General features: G+C 44.4%; 1 protein-coding gene across 2 annotated transcripts in view; it reads left to right on the forward strand.

Annotated features, from left to right (window-relative positions):
• The window catches only part of LOC147906253 (P-loop containing nucleoside triphosphate hydrolases superfamily protein), a 135,250-nt gene that overhangs the window by 51,625 nt on the left and 70,517 nt on the right, over positions 1 to 13,108 (forward strand). For both annotated transcript variants that reach the window (XM_087383812.1, XM_087383802.1), the window contains one exon: positions 10,729 to 10,766. In XM_087383812.1, the coding sequence (XP_087239938.1) occupies positions 10,729 to 10,766 (38 nt within the window). The remainder of the gene's footprint in view (positions 1 to 10,728; positions 10,767 to 13,108) is intronic.

Genomic DNA, 13,108 nt, shown 5'->3' on the forward strand with positions numbered 1-13,108 from the left:
GGAGAGAGGGGGACGGAGGGGCGCGGCGGGAGGCGACGGCGAAGGAGGAGGGGGAAGGGAGAGGGGGCCGCGCAGCGCGAGGGGGGGGTAGACGGGAGCGGGGGAGGGGAGGGGGATTCGCAGGAGCTCACTGCGTATATGTTGTGTATGATTTCATCACCCTGTTTTTTTAGTCATATATATGCATGCATGCATTGGCTATGTGGAATTTTTATTATGAGGATCCATGTAGTTGGCATGGTGGTCATCGTGCGTGTGTCCGCGCACTCTCTCTCTCTCTCTCTCTGGAAAATTCGAAATATATTGTTTGATGCAGATGTAGTGCAGACAGTATTATATGGAGTGGAAGTATGGGGAGGCAGCATTTCAGCCTCTACATGGAATGATATTGAGAAAATGCAAAAAGCTTTCCTAAGAAGACACCTTGGTGTCAAACCCACTACTCCATACTCAATACTTCTGTTGGAAACGGGAAGAAGACCAATTGAATTTCATGCATTAATCAGAGTTATGCAATACCTAATAGAGGTGCAGCAAATGCAACCTGATAGGCTGCCTTATAAAGCATGGAATGCCAGCACAAAGCTTCAAAAGAACTACAAAAGTAAGGTCATTTGCACAGGATGGGCAACCGACATAAGAAAATGGTTCAGCAGATGGAAAGTGGAAGCATATTTGATCATGCCGCCTGAAAAGGTCAACATGCAAGAGTTTCAACTATCTTTACTGAACACTTTGCGGAATCACTGGTTGACAAGTGAAAAGAGGGTAAAGCTGGAATATTACCAAGACAACATAAATCCCACATGTTGGTCTACATACATGTCCATAGAGACTCATGCTCAGTCTTATATTAGCACACCTATCCCTCTTCTATATCACAGAAACATCGCCAGGTTCCGTACCAGATCTCATACATTTGCCATTGAGCAGGGAGCTTGGATACACCAGCCTAGACATGCTAGAGTCTGTACCCTTTGTGACATGCAGACAGTTGAGACGGAGGCACATGTAGCTCTACAGTGCCCCTGATATGCACATATCAGGGAGGACTACCAGCAGATACGGGGGGACTCCGCTAAGTTGACATCAGTTCTCTCCACTGCCTCTCCGGCAGCATTGGGATCTTTTGTCACTCGTCTTTTTACCTGTCGTCAGGAACTCATAGACTCCTGACCTCTCTCCTTGAGGAGACTCTTTTTACATTGTATCGAGACGGGTCCCATGGGTCATTTTTGGCCCCCCGAGGACGCTAATAAACTCTCTTTCTTTCTTTCTTTCTTTCTTTCTCTCCTCTCTTTGTGTGTGTGCGTAGAACACGCAAAATCCTAAATCAGTTGAGAAGAAAATGGACAGCCAATGCATAGAGTAGTTGCTGTCCCACTTTGGGACAGCTATGAATGTAAATGCTTTCTTAATGCAAAATTCCTTTTACCACCAAAAAAAGTGTGTGTGGGGAACATGCTTGCCTCTCAGAGAGTGCAATGAACACAATTATCTCTCAGTTTGGTCTTGTTTGACCTTTTGGAAGGTGACTAGGCCTTTGCTTCCTGGTTATACTTTTCAGCATAATGCGCAGTCCGCTTATCGAGCCGGTTTAGATCAATGGTATATGCTTAATCTGCGGCAATATGGTGCTTTCACTTGTCATATGTGGACGTATTATACCTTCCTGCATTCAGATCATGCTCCTCTTTGGCTGCAGCTGTCTTTTTATGATATTCAGTAGGACAGGCTGCCAGATCTTTGGACACATTGTCATATAGATGCTGATTTTGCATGGACAGCTTTTGTCACCCACATGAAGCATGTTATTCGCGACTATAGCAAGACTTTTATGCATACTCTCAGAGAAGATGTTGCTAAAGCTAAAAGCATTTGTCAAGAATTGACAAGAACCAGCCATTTCAGCAATTAACTCGAGATGAGGCTGCTTGCTTGTGCCAGGCTACACACTTTCTTCAATGCAATGACCACATGAAGGTTCGGAAATGGGAAATCAGGGCTAGGCAAATGGCTTTCACTGATAAGGGTTGTTCCTCAAAGGACTTTTTAAAAAACTTGCATTCTAAAAGACAATCTGCTAATATTTCTCATGTTAAAAATTGGGATGGTACGTGGACCAATTCTAGAGCACAACTTGTTGAGGCTTATATTTCTCACTTTGCTCGACATTTTGGGCAAGTTGATTCTCCATCACAGGAGGTTATGTCAGCTCGGCAGGAGCTCCTTCAATATGTCTGTCCGATTCTTCCTCCGCAACAATAGGCTTTGCAGCTAGAATTCCCTTTCACAAAGAGAGAGTTGAAAGATGATATCATAGTTTGTGGGAGACTGGAAAATTCCGGGGTGGGATGGTCTCATGGTGGAGTTTTATCTACAGTATTGGGATGCCCTTTCACATGCATTATTACATTTGGTTAATCAAATGTGGAAAACTCAACAAATGCACTACTAGTTGGAAGAAAGGCTTGGTGAAGTTATTCACCAAAAAGCATTTATGTCAGACCCATTACTCTTATGCCTGTCATCTATAAGCTGGCTACTAAGATGGTTTGGATCAAGGGCTTTCTGCATGATGGGTTGCATCCTACTCAATATGGTCTTCTTCCCCGCCGCAGACATATTACTGATAATATTGCCAATGCATATGTGGAAAGTACATTGAGCAAGATGTTTTATTGATACAGGTGGATATTGCTGAAGCCTTTGACATGGTTCAATGGGATCTCATCGCACAAACCATGAAGGTACTAGGATTTGGGAAGAAAATGCAGCATCTTATTTGTTGGTTATATCAAGATAGCAAGCTGCTAGTGCATTTTGGCAAGGGCTATTAGTGACCACTGGACCGTTTTTTGTTCGGTACAACAGGGTTGTCCTCTTAGTGCATTGGTTGATGCCATAGCTACTCATCCCATTACAATATATGGATCATTTTGTAGATCCAGGTGCTTTGCATGGTCTAGAGATACATGGCAGCAGACCTTTGATTGCGCAGGCATATGTTGATGATTCTTTTTGTTGCCTCAGAACACTGAAAGGGATCTTTCATGCCTCATGCGTGCTTTATCTTTATGGTTGTGGGCCTGCACGTAAATTTTCAGAAATCTAAACTTCTGCCTCTCGATGAGAAAGCTTGGCATCATATATCATGGCCGGGGGATTGTTTTACCCACGCAGGTTGTAAGGCATCTTGGTTACCCTTTGGGGTGGACGGTCAATTGCCATTAGCAAAAGGACTGGGTTCTTGATGTGCTCAAGAAGAAGCTAGAATATTGGAAACTGGCAACATGGCCCTTGCATGTCCATTACTGCATCGTTCAATCCAATATGGTTGCCTGTATCGAGTTATTTGCCTTTGATGCTATTTGCTAAGCAAGACATCTCCTGTTTTATGTCTACTATCAGGGAGCTCTTTTTGCGCTCACGCATTCGCTGGAAAGCCCTTAGGCTGCGTTCAGTGGATCACCTTTGCACGCCTAAAATGTATGGGAGACTGAATATTCTAAATATTCACATGCATATTCTAGCCCACAAGGGGAAATTGATGCCGGAGTTCATGCAGGGTGATCAACCATGGCTTTTCATAATGAGACATTTGATTTTGCACTTGTCTTCTCTAGCTTTTGGTCACTGGCACACCACTCATTGGGACTTTCTTTTGGGTCATATTGATGGCAGAATGAAGGGATGCCCTTCTGTCTCGTCTGATTATCGTCCAATGGCTAATTGGAATCACATACTTTCCTATCTGAAATGGAATGGTAGGGACACTCTTGCTGGTAACTCCTTGCGTGCTCAGAGTCTTCATTGGTCAAAGGCTTTCATGCCTGCTTTGGGTTTACAAGAATCTCGCCGCTCTTATTTTCTTTGGTCCAAAGGAATCTGCCATGTGGATGATGTGCTTGCTACCGCTGGTACGGTCATCTCTTTTCCTACAGCTGTCAAATAGTATGCTTTGGGACATCATTATTGGCCCATATGGTATTTAGTGTCACGGATGCTCCATGATTTTCAGCCAATACCTCGTCTTGAGATTTGTGACTGCTGGGTTCTTCATGGTCGCATCCTTGTATAAGGTTTTGCTGCCTTCCCCTTGGGTTTCTATTCATGCCAATCCAATCTGGTCTAATGACACGCTTCTCTCGGTGGTGGGTGAAAGATTGCACCATATATGGGCTTCAAAACTCCCTCTTCGACAAAAGTTTTTCTTCTGGCGTGTTATGCTCGGGGTTCTTCCACTCGGACAGATCTTGGCTTGCCATCATATTGCTCCTTCCACTTGTCAAAGATGTCTGTCTCCACGGGAGTCTATGCCCCATTTGTTTTGGCATTGCCCAGAGTCTCATGACTTCTTGCTTTTGCTACAGTAGCGTCTTTAGGGTCGTTTTGCTTCGGCAAGAAATTTCAGCTGTTTGGTTTCATCCAGTAATGATCTTTGTTATTGGGTTCGTTTTTGGTCACTATGGACCCTATGGAAGGCCATCATCGGGTCTTTGGTGTTCTCTCTATGTCTAAATATCAATTCTTCCGAGCATCTCTGCGACAATCATTTTATGATTGTCTCCATGCGCGTGATCTAGACTATCTTTCTTTCTTGTCATATAATGATATCTTCTGATGTTTGTAGCTGGTTGTCCCGTTCTTTGGGAACTGTTCTTTGTAATAATATGACAAATGGATTTCACCCAAAAGAAAGTGTGTATGTATGTGTAGATACATAGATAGATAGAGACAGCTTTATTGGAAGCTCTCCACTTGGCCACTCCATGTTAGGCTCCGGATTTGTCCAGTCGATTATCATGGCTTATGTTCAGTATTATTTGCCTTTGATGCATTGGACTTCTCAGGACATTTCTGCCTTTATGTCTCACGCTATGGAACTGTTATGGAAAACAAAGTCTTCTGCTAAAGCTCTAAGACTTATGAGGATGGCAAAAGTTTGTTCCCCAAGGATGCACGGTGGATTGAATGTGCTGAATATTGCACATCATGTCTTGGCCAGGAAAATTCCTCTTCTACTCACCTTTTTTCGTCAGAAGCAGCCATGGACTCATATGCTTGCAACCATGTGCACGTCCTTACGTACCACTGCACATGGTGCATGGATCAGACGCATCTATAGACGCGCTCCGACAATAATCTTTTCTTCCCTTCCCCTTCCTTCTTTGTAGGCTCTATCCCGGGTTGCCCTTTTGCTACTTCACTTATTAGCGATTGGAAACAGGTCCTTTCGCATGCTCATTGGGCCCCTTCCGTTTTGTCTCATGCCAATTCCCTTCGGCAAGAAAGTATTTACTGGAGTGCTGTTTTTGATCCTCCATTGGCCCTCCAAGAGCCGATTCGGGCATATAATCTCAGCAAATTGGGGATCAGGTGTATAAATGACATTGTTGATGCTACTGGTCAAATGCTTTCCTTCCCTCAGGCCATGGCTTCCTATCCACTAGCCATGCATCACAGGTTTATTTGGGGAAAAATTGCTGAATTGCTGCAGCCTTTTCTTCCCATCCCTCCTTTATCTAATAGGGACCGATTACACGATTGGCAGTTACACCCGGTGGGCTCAAATTCTCGTCCTGTTACTCTTTTTGACCTAACGGTTGGGACGACATACTCTTTCCTCCAGCCGTCACCATGGATTCACTTACATGCTAATTCTCTTTGGCATATGGCAAAATCACTTGCTTGGTGGCGAAAGAATCTCCGCAATTTATGGAGGAGCAAATTGCCTCTCAAGCAAAAGCTTTTCCTATGGCGTTGTCTTACAGGAACCTTATCCGTGGGGTTCACTCTGGCTCAACGAAGGATTGCATCTGCTTCTTGTCTTCGATGCATGGCCCCTTCTGAAACAGTGCCTCATTTGTTTTGGATGTGCTCCAGCACTAAGACCTTCATATGCAAAATTTCCATGTTGCTTCGCCTTCGTTTCCCTAACTCTCCTTTTGGGAAACATTTTTGGCTTTTTGGCAGACTTCCTACAACCTTGGTCCATTACTCTTTATTTTTGTACTGGGTCAGATATTGGGCTTTTTGGACCATATGGCAGGATCACAACATGAGATATTTTGGGAATCGGTTCTTGCAATCTTATGAATATTTCAGACTCTCCCTACGGCAATCTATCTATGATGCTTGCCATCAAGGAGATCGTCCTCAGTCATGCCTGGAAATAGTTTCTCTTTGCTTTTGATTTCCTGTTGAGGCTCTCTGTTTTTTGAGACCCTCATGTAAATCTTGCTGATAATATACCTCTCATGGGTTTACCAAAAAAAAAAAAAAAAGTGTGTTGTGTACATACATACGTACTTACCACTTCCAAAATTGTTTGACATACCCTTTGAGAGTCTTTGTTTACAAAGATCATACAAACCAATTGTTCAGCTTGCAATGGACATACAAAAGCTGCAAAGAGTTTATACTCAGCTATATATCCTAGCAAAAGTCCATTTACCGTGTGTTGGTTGGCTTCTCGCTTCAAGTTGAGTTTTTTATATGTATAACTCGAAATACTCTATCAATTCAGAAAGTCATTCTTCCCAAGCTCCATAGGAGATGTTGCTCGAAAGTTGAATCTTGCACTTACACAAAATTTTGTCTTTGAAATGCTATTGAAACCCTTCTTGGATTTCATCTTTTACTGAAAGTGTGAGCTATAGTCTAACATATTGGACAAAGATCAAGGCCCCTCTTACCTGAAGGTAGAGGGCGGAGTAGAGGGGGGGTAGGGGCGGAGGTAGGGGCTGAGAGTAGAGGCGGGGGTAGGGGCGGGGAAGGGGCAGGAGTGGGGCGGGGAAGGGGCAGGAGTAGGGCGGAAGTAGAGGGGGGGGTAGGGGCTGAGAGAGGGGGCTGTGGAGAGGCAGGGGTAGGGGTGGGGGGTGGGGGCGGAAGAAAGTGTGGGGAAAGGCAGGGGAGCAGGTGGGGAAAGGGGGCGGGATAGGGAAGGTAGCAAGGGGGCTGAGGGGAGGGGAGGAGAGAGGGGCAGGGAAGGGACATAGAGGGCAGCGGGGAAGGGAGGCGGAGGGCAGCACCGAACGCGGGGAGCAGCAGCTACAAAAAAAAAAAAATGTTGTAAGGGCAATGTATTCTTGAAGTTGCAAATATAAAGTTTCACCCTTGTTTTGGGCTACCTCCCTACGCTAAAAGTTAATGGTTACATATCCTCTGCCTATCCTATTCATGTCGCATAGGTAGTCTTGCATTCAAAGCATGACTTCTCATGATTTTCAGATGTAATGCTCAGCTTATGATTGATGGGTGGATAGCCCTGTCAATAAGCTTTGAGTTGGTATGCATATTGTATTTTGCACATTTAGGGCTGACATGGCACATAATGCCACGTGTCACTAGGAGATGCATCCTAGACTAGTGTTCTCACTTCAGTCCCCCTTATAAAAGGGTGAAAATCATGTGGTAATCATTCTAGCATTTACAGCTTTTGGAATTCAATTGTTCGTTCTGCTATCGCAATTGTGTTGTACTATCATTTTTAGGGTTTCATCTTCTAAGATTTAAAAAATTCGTATCAGAGCCACCTTGTCTCACACTTGTGAATCGCTAACCACTTGCAAATAGAAAGAAAGAAAGAAAGAAAGAAAGAAAGTCTATTAACGTCCACTGGAGAGCAAGACCAGTGAATTCTGAAGGGCATCTTGTGAGGAAGCGGAATCATATGCATCCAATACTACTAGAATTCACAAAAATAGCTTCCATTTGCAAAAAACGTCAGCTTGGAAGTGATTTTCAGGTTGCTGAAGCATCCAAATAGCCATTTGCTTGCAGCCACACCACCAGCGCAGGTCTGTATACCTATACAGACAGATTTCTTGCAGCCGCCACGTACATGTGAGTCTGTACTTCGTATGGACAACTTGTGAAGCATCCATGTATTTATTTGCTTGCAGCTACACCACTAGTGCACTGTATGGACATATTTCTTTCAGCTGCGTTGCACAGGTGCTTTGATCAGCCAAGGATCAAATAGGTGCTCAAGTCTGAAGAAAGTTTCAGCTGATCTGCATAATTTGTGCCAGCAGAGATTTTGAGGCATAAATTGAAGGACTTACAAAAACAGCCAGAGAGGTCAGCATGCAGCCAGAGGAGACAAACAAAGTAGCCCGTACAAGCCATCAGCTGCACCACCTCATTTTTTGCAATTGCGGACCACTTTTGAGGGCCGTATAGCTGTATGGACCCACCCATGCCTGTCTAAAAAGGTTGCAATAGCCCTAGAAGGGTCCTTGAAAGCTGAACCTGCAAGAGAATTCTGAGGAATTTGAAAGAAAGGCACACTTTTAGTGGCATTTGTGAATTTCATGTATTTTGTTGCATTTATTGCAGAGAGGTTTACTAGACAGGGAGGGCATGGGATCTCATGCTTGGCCTGTTGAAGTTGTGAAGGAGGGGCTGCAGCACGTCAAGACTCTACAATCTGACTATGACAAGGGTACTGTCTAGATAAGTAATTGATGAGCTTCTCTCCTGCGCTCGAGCTGCCTCCCCCTTCATGCTCGTGCTCCCCATCCTCCATCCCGCCTCGTTCTCCTCCCCCCCCCTTCTCCTTCTACGCTCACGCTCCCCCCTCCTCCACCCCGCCTCGCCATCTCCTCTCTCGTCTCCCCCTTTATCCTTCCACGCCCTTCCTTCCCTTCGACCTCTGCCCCTCCTATGCCCCGTTTTCAACCCCCCCCTCCTACCAGCCTGCCGCGTGCGTGGGCTGTGCCGCCCATCCTGCATCCCTCCTCGCGTTTGTCGTCACGCCCCCCCTTGGGCTGCTTGCAGCTCCCAGCAGCGGGCTGCTGCTGTGCCTCTAGTAGGTTGGAGGCCGCCCTCCAGCCGCCTCTCTAGAGCCCCCTTGAGGCGCCTCAAGGGCCGTCCCTTCAGCTACATGTGTAGCGGGAGGCCACACTTGGCCTCAGCCCTCCATACTGAGCAGATTCGTGCCAAGAAGATCGTTGATAACTCAAGTGGTGGACAGTGGGCTGGACGTTTGCAATCGCTTCAGCCCCTCTCGTGGGATTTTATTTTGACTCCTTTGATGGGGTGGGACATGATCCTCGGGATTCAGTGGTTCCGTGAGCATGTACCGATGCCTGATTGGTGGTAGGACACCTTCACTATTGTGGAAGGTTTACTTGAGCCCGCCGTGATATGCGGTGATCGGAGCATACTAGGGATTCCGTTAATCTCGCATATTCAAGCAGGTCACGCCGCCCGCAAGGGTGACGTGTGCACTTGTCTACGTCCAGTGCCAAATCACTGTGGTTCAAGCCACTCCTTCGTGGGGCAAGCAATGGTGGATCTACTCCAAGAGTTCCAAGACATCATGCTCTGAGATGATCTGCCACCCTAGCTTCCTCCCAAGTAATTGATTCCTCTACAAATAGAGATCTGATCACGTAGGCTCTAATGTTAAACTATATGGCAAATAGGAGTTCAGTATGCTCTTTGATGAAATGCACGGTAGTAAGGTGATTGTTGAGCCTTTGTGGCAACCCCTACCCTTGCGAAATGAGGTCTTGGCAGAGCAAAGTGTAGGGATTTGGGGATGATTTGGCCAAATCAGTTGAAAGGCGAGGAAAAGGAAATAAGCCTTGGCCTCAAAGCATTTAGCATGAAGGCGGACCAGGGAGCAAGCCATAAGGATCGGCTGAGTCTGTACCTTGGTTTCCAACTGAAACCTGAAAAATCTTTAGTCCAAGGCTGTGAAGCGGAGGTGCTATGGAGTGAATGGAATAGATCGTTTGGTGACTCCTAGGACGCGCGAGAAAGAGCTCAAACTTGCCTCAAGGGCTGGGTTTGTGGTGGCTTCTTCTAGTTCTTGAAGTACGGCTTGAGGGATCGCTTTATGCCTTTTTACTTACAGTACTTTGGAGCAAGACATGCTGTTATCTGCTCTCTCAGCTGAAGTAGAATCCATTTTTTGGTGGTTGTTTTTCTCATGAATGGTTTGAGCACTTTGATGTCCCCACATAATATACATATGGGGGAGGGCTTTGTAATTTGATGTTTGTGACATTTTACAATTTCAGAAGACAGTGCATGCGTGAACATGGGCTCATCCAAACGGTTGTCTTTGTGTATATGTTGATTAGCCTGAGTGAAAGACTGATCCAATATCCATGTGGCTTTGATCGAATTCATCTGTCAGCTAGAAGCTTAATTATTTTCAAAGCTATGACAATCTTTGCGGGTGAGACTAATTTCTAATCACATGCTTAGAAATAACTTTCCAAGCTATGACAATAGGGACTAATTTTTAATCACTTTGTAAAAAACTACTGTTTCAGAACCTTAACCTTTGGAACTTGATCTCTAAGGTATTAGTGAAAAGTTGTTGTTCTTTATGGATGTGTTTGTGTAATTCACCTTGTGTGTGCGATTTTATTTCAGAGTTGATTGATTGGTTGACGCTGAAGAATTCTTGATGATTTTAGAGCTTTAAGGATGTCATTTGTTATTGACAAAACCAAGCGATTTCAGCTGGCTTGTTTTTACAAATGAGTATGTTTTGGAAGTCTACTGATAAATTAGGCCTCATATCGATGAACAATTTAAAATTTGTGTAGTTTTGGCTGAGGGAACAGAGACATAACAGAAGCAGATTTGGGACTCAGTCATAGGGGAGGGTCTGAGTAGTTGACTGTTACAACGAACCTGTGGCACCATTATCTAATTCCTTAGTGTATATTACATTTTTCTGATATTTAACGTTGTATTTTGCAGACAGATATGGTCTATGAACTGATCCGCACGTCAACAGAGTATGTTTTTTCCCTTTTGAGTTTACATTGGCTTTAATTTAACAAAAAAAAGCATGCTGCTGGTTTTGACAGTTGTTCATTTTGTGAGGGACATTCAAACGTTGTCCATGAATGCATCAAATACTGTCAGCATTTGCAGGGCCAATAGTAGTACGTCTTCAAAGGTCTTTGATCATCAATTAGCCGATCAATGCACCGCCACGATCATCAATTGTTTTCTCGTTTCCAATACATCTGAAACTCTCTCCCTCTCTCTCTCTCTCTGTCTCTCTCTGTCTCTCTCTCTCTCTCTCTCTGCTCTTGCCAAGAGAGGGAAGCTGATCTCCTATTGTATTTCTGATTCCCCATGTTTGTAAAATCAGCTTCGAGCTGCAGAACTCTCTCTGTAAATCTTTCGTTTGTGAAATAAAGTACCTATGGGGGGGTCCAGCCTGTTGGTTCTGGGCCTTAATGTGTGTGAGAGTGAAAGAATGAGAGAAAGAAGTGCCATGTGTCATCTTCCTAGCTAACACTAATTACGTGCCAAAAAGATTGGCAGCTGTGGAGGCTTCCAAGCCCTGGGTGACATGCTGAAGTAAATTTCTCTTGGTAAGCATCCTTAGCCCCCTAAAAGTAGGGCACCGTAACCGGTACTTGCAACATTTAATGAAGCACACCACCATGGTACCCATTAACCGTTGGCCTTTTGCATGCAAAAATGAACTCTAGACTAATCCTAGTTGTTGTGGGCATCCCAGCCAAGCAAACCAATGTGCACGCCAAACATTAATTCTTTGGTTGAGGTCAACCCTCTTTGACCTTAATTAAGGGGATTTGACTAAAGTCAAGGCGCCTTATTTATAACCAAACCTCTCCAACCGAGTTGGAATGTCTTGGTTGACTAAATTCAACCCTCTTGGCTGTCTCCTTGACCGAAGTTAGGCCTTTTTGATCGAAGCCAAGTGTCTTTGACCGAAGTCAATGCTTTGACCAATTAGAAGGACTCTTTGACCGTAATAAAAAACAAATGAAGAACTCTTTAATGGTCAACTTTGTACTTGGAATATTTACAGCTTGGTAACATCCCCTCGGCTTCTAATCAGTTGATCTCAATTGAAAACCCTCTTTGTAAAAACCCAGAACTAGTGAATAATCAGACAACATGTCTTCATCCATCCACTTGGCATGCAATGCCGAATAATTCTTGAACCTTACAAGGTATGTAAAATAGACCTTTCCCTGAGGTCCTTTGCATTTCGTATGGTACACAATCTGCTCTTGATGGAGGATCTCCTCTAGCTCATCCACTTCTCATGGATCTTCTATTATAGGTTATGTAGGCTCCGGCCCTTGGTATTTTTTCAGAAGACTCACATGAAAGGCATTATGAATCTTACAATTCTCTGGTAACTTTAATCTGCATGCCACCTCATTGATTTCATATGTGACCCGGGAAGGGCCATAGTAGGCAGCTTGACATACACTTTCTCTTTGCCCTTAAGCTTGCGGAGCCTGCTTTCTCAAATTTTAAAAGTACCCAATCGCCTCTCTTGAGGTCTAGTTTCCTCTATGCTTAGCTGTAGATTTCTTTTGTTTCTCCTGAGACCTCTCTATTGCTGTCCGCATGTGGCTGAATGCCATCTGGAGATCTTTGACATACTAATGAGCTGCAAATATCTCGTCTTTGGTCCTCAGTATTGGTGGCAGAAATCACATTTCCAAATATGACCTCAGACAAGGCTTACTTGTGGAGGTATGAACTGTAGTATTGTATGCAAACTCCACGAGTGGAAGGTACAATCTGATTTTTGATCAGCCACGTAGCATTTCAAAAGGTCTAGCACAATTGAATTTGCTACTTCACTTTGACCACCTAGGTGTCTGGGGATGGAAAAAAGAAGAAAAATTCAGATTTTTGTTCCATGTTGTCATAACAATGGACTTAGGCATACCATGGTGCTTGAAAATCTGAGCCAAGAAAACTTTGGCCATATGGTTTGCCTTGATTGTATTCAGTACTGGAATGAAATGGGCCTTCTTGCTGACTCTGTCTGTAATAGTCCCTATCCCATCATTTGCAGTCTTTGATCGTGGCAAGTAAAAATTGAAGTCCATTGCTATGCTTTCCCATGGTGTCTGAGGCACAGGAAGAGGCATTAGTAGGCGAGGTGCCTTCCGCCTGTCATACTCGAAAATAACCTCTCCAAAGCTTGAGTAGTAGCTGTAATTCCTCTATGCCCAACATATGGAGATGCATGGCATTCTTCCAAAATCTTTTGCTTCATATCTTGGGTGGCTGTCATCCTTTATTAAATAGCTATCTTTCGTGGAATACTGACTTGCTGACTGCCCATCTTGCATTT

Source organism: Dipteris shenzhenensis, chromosome 1 (genome assembly GCF_047967505.1).
Source record: "Dipteris shenzhenensis isolate YYH24624 ecotype China chromosome 1, Dip_SZ_1.0, whole genome shotgun sequence".
NCBI classification, from domain to species: domain Eukaryota; kingdom Viridiplantae; phylum Streptophyta; class Polypodiopsida; order Gleicheniales; family Dipteridaceae; genus Dipteris; species Dipteris shenzhenensis.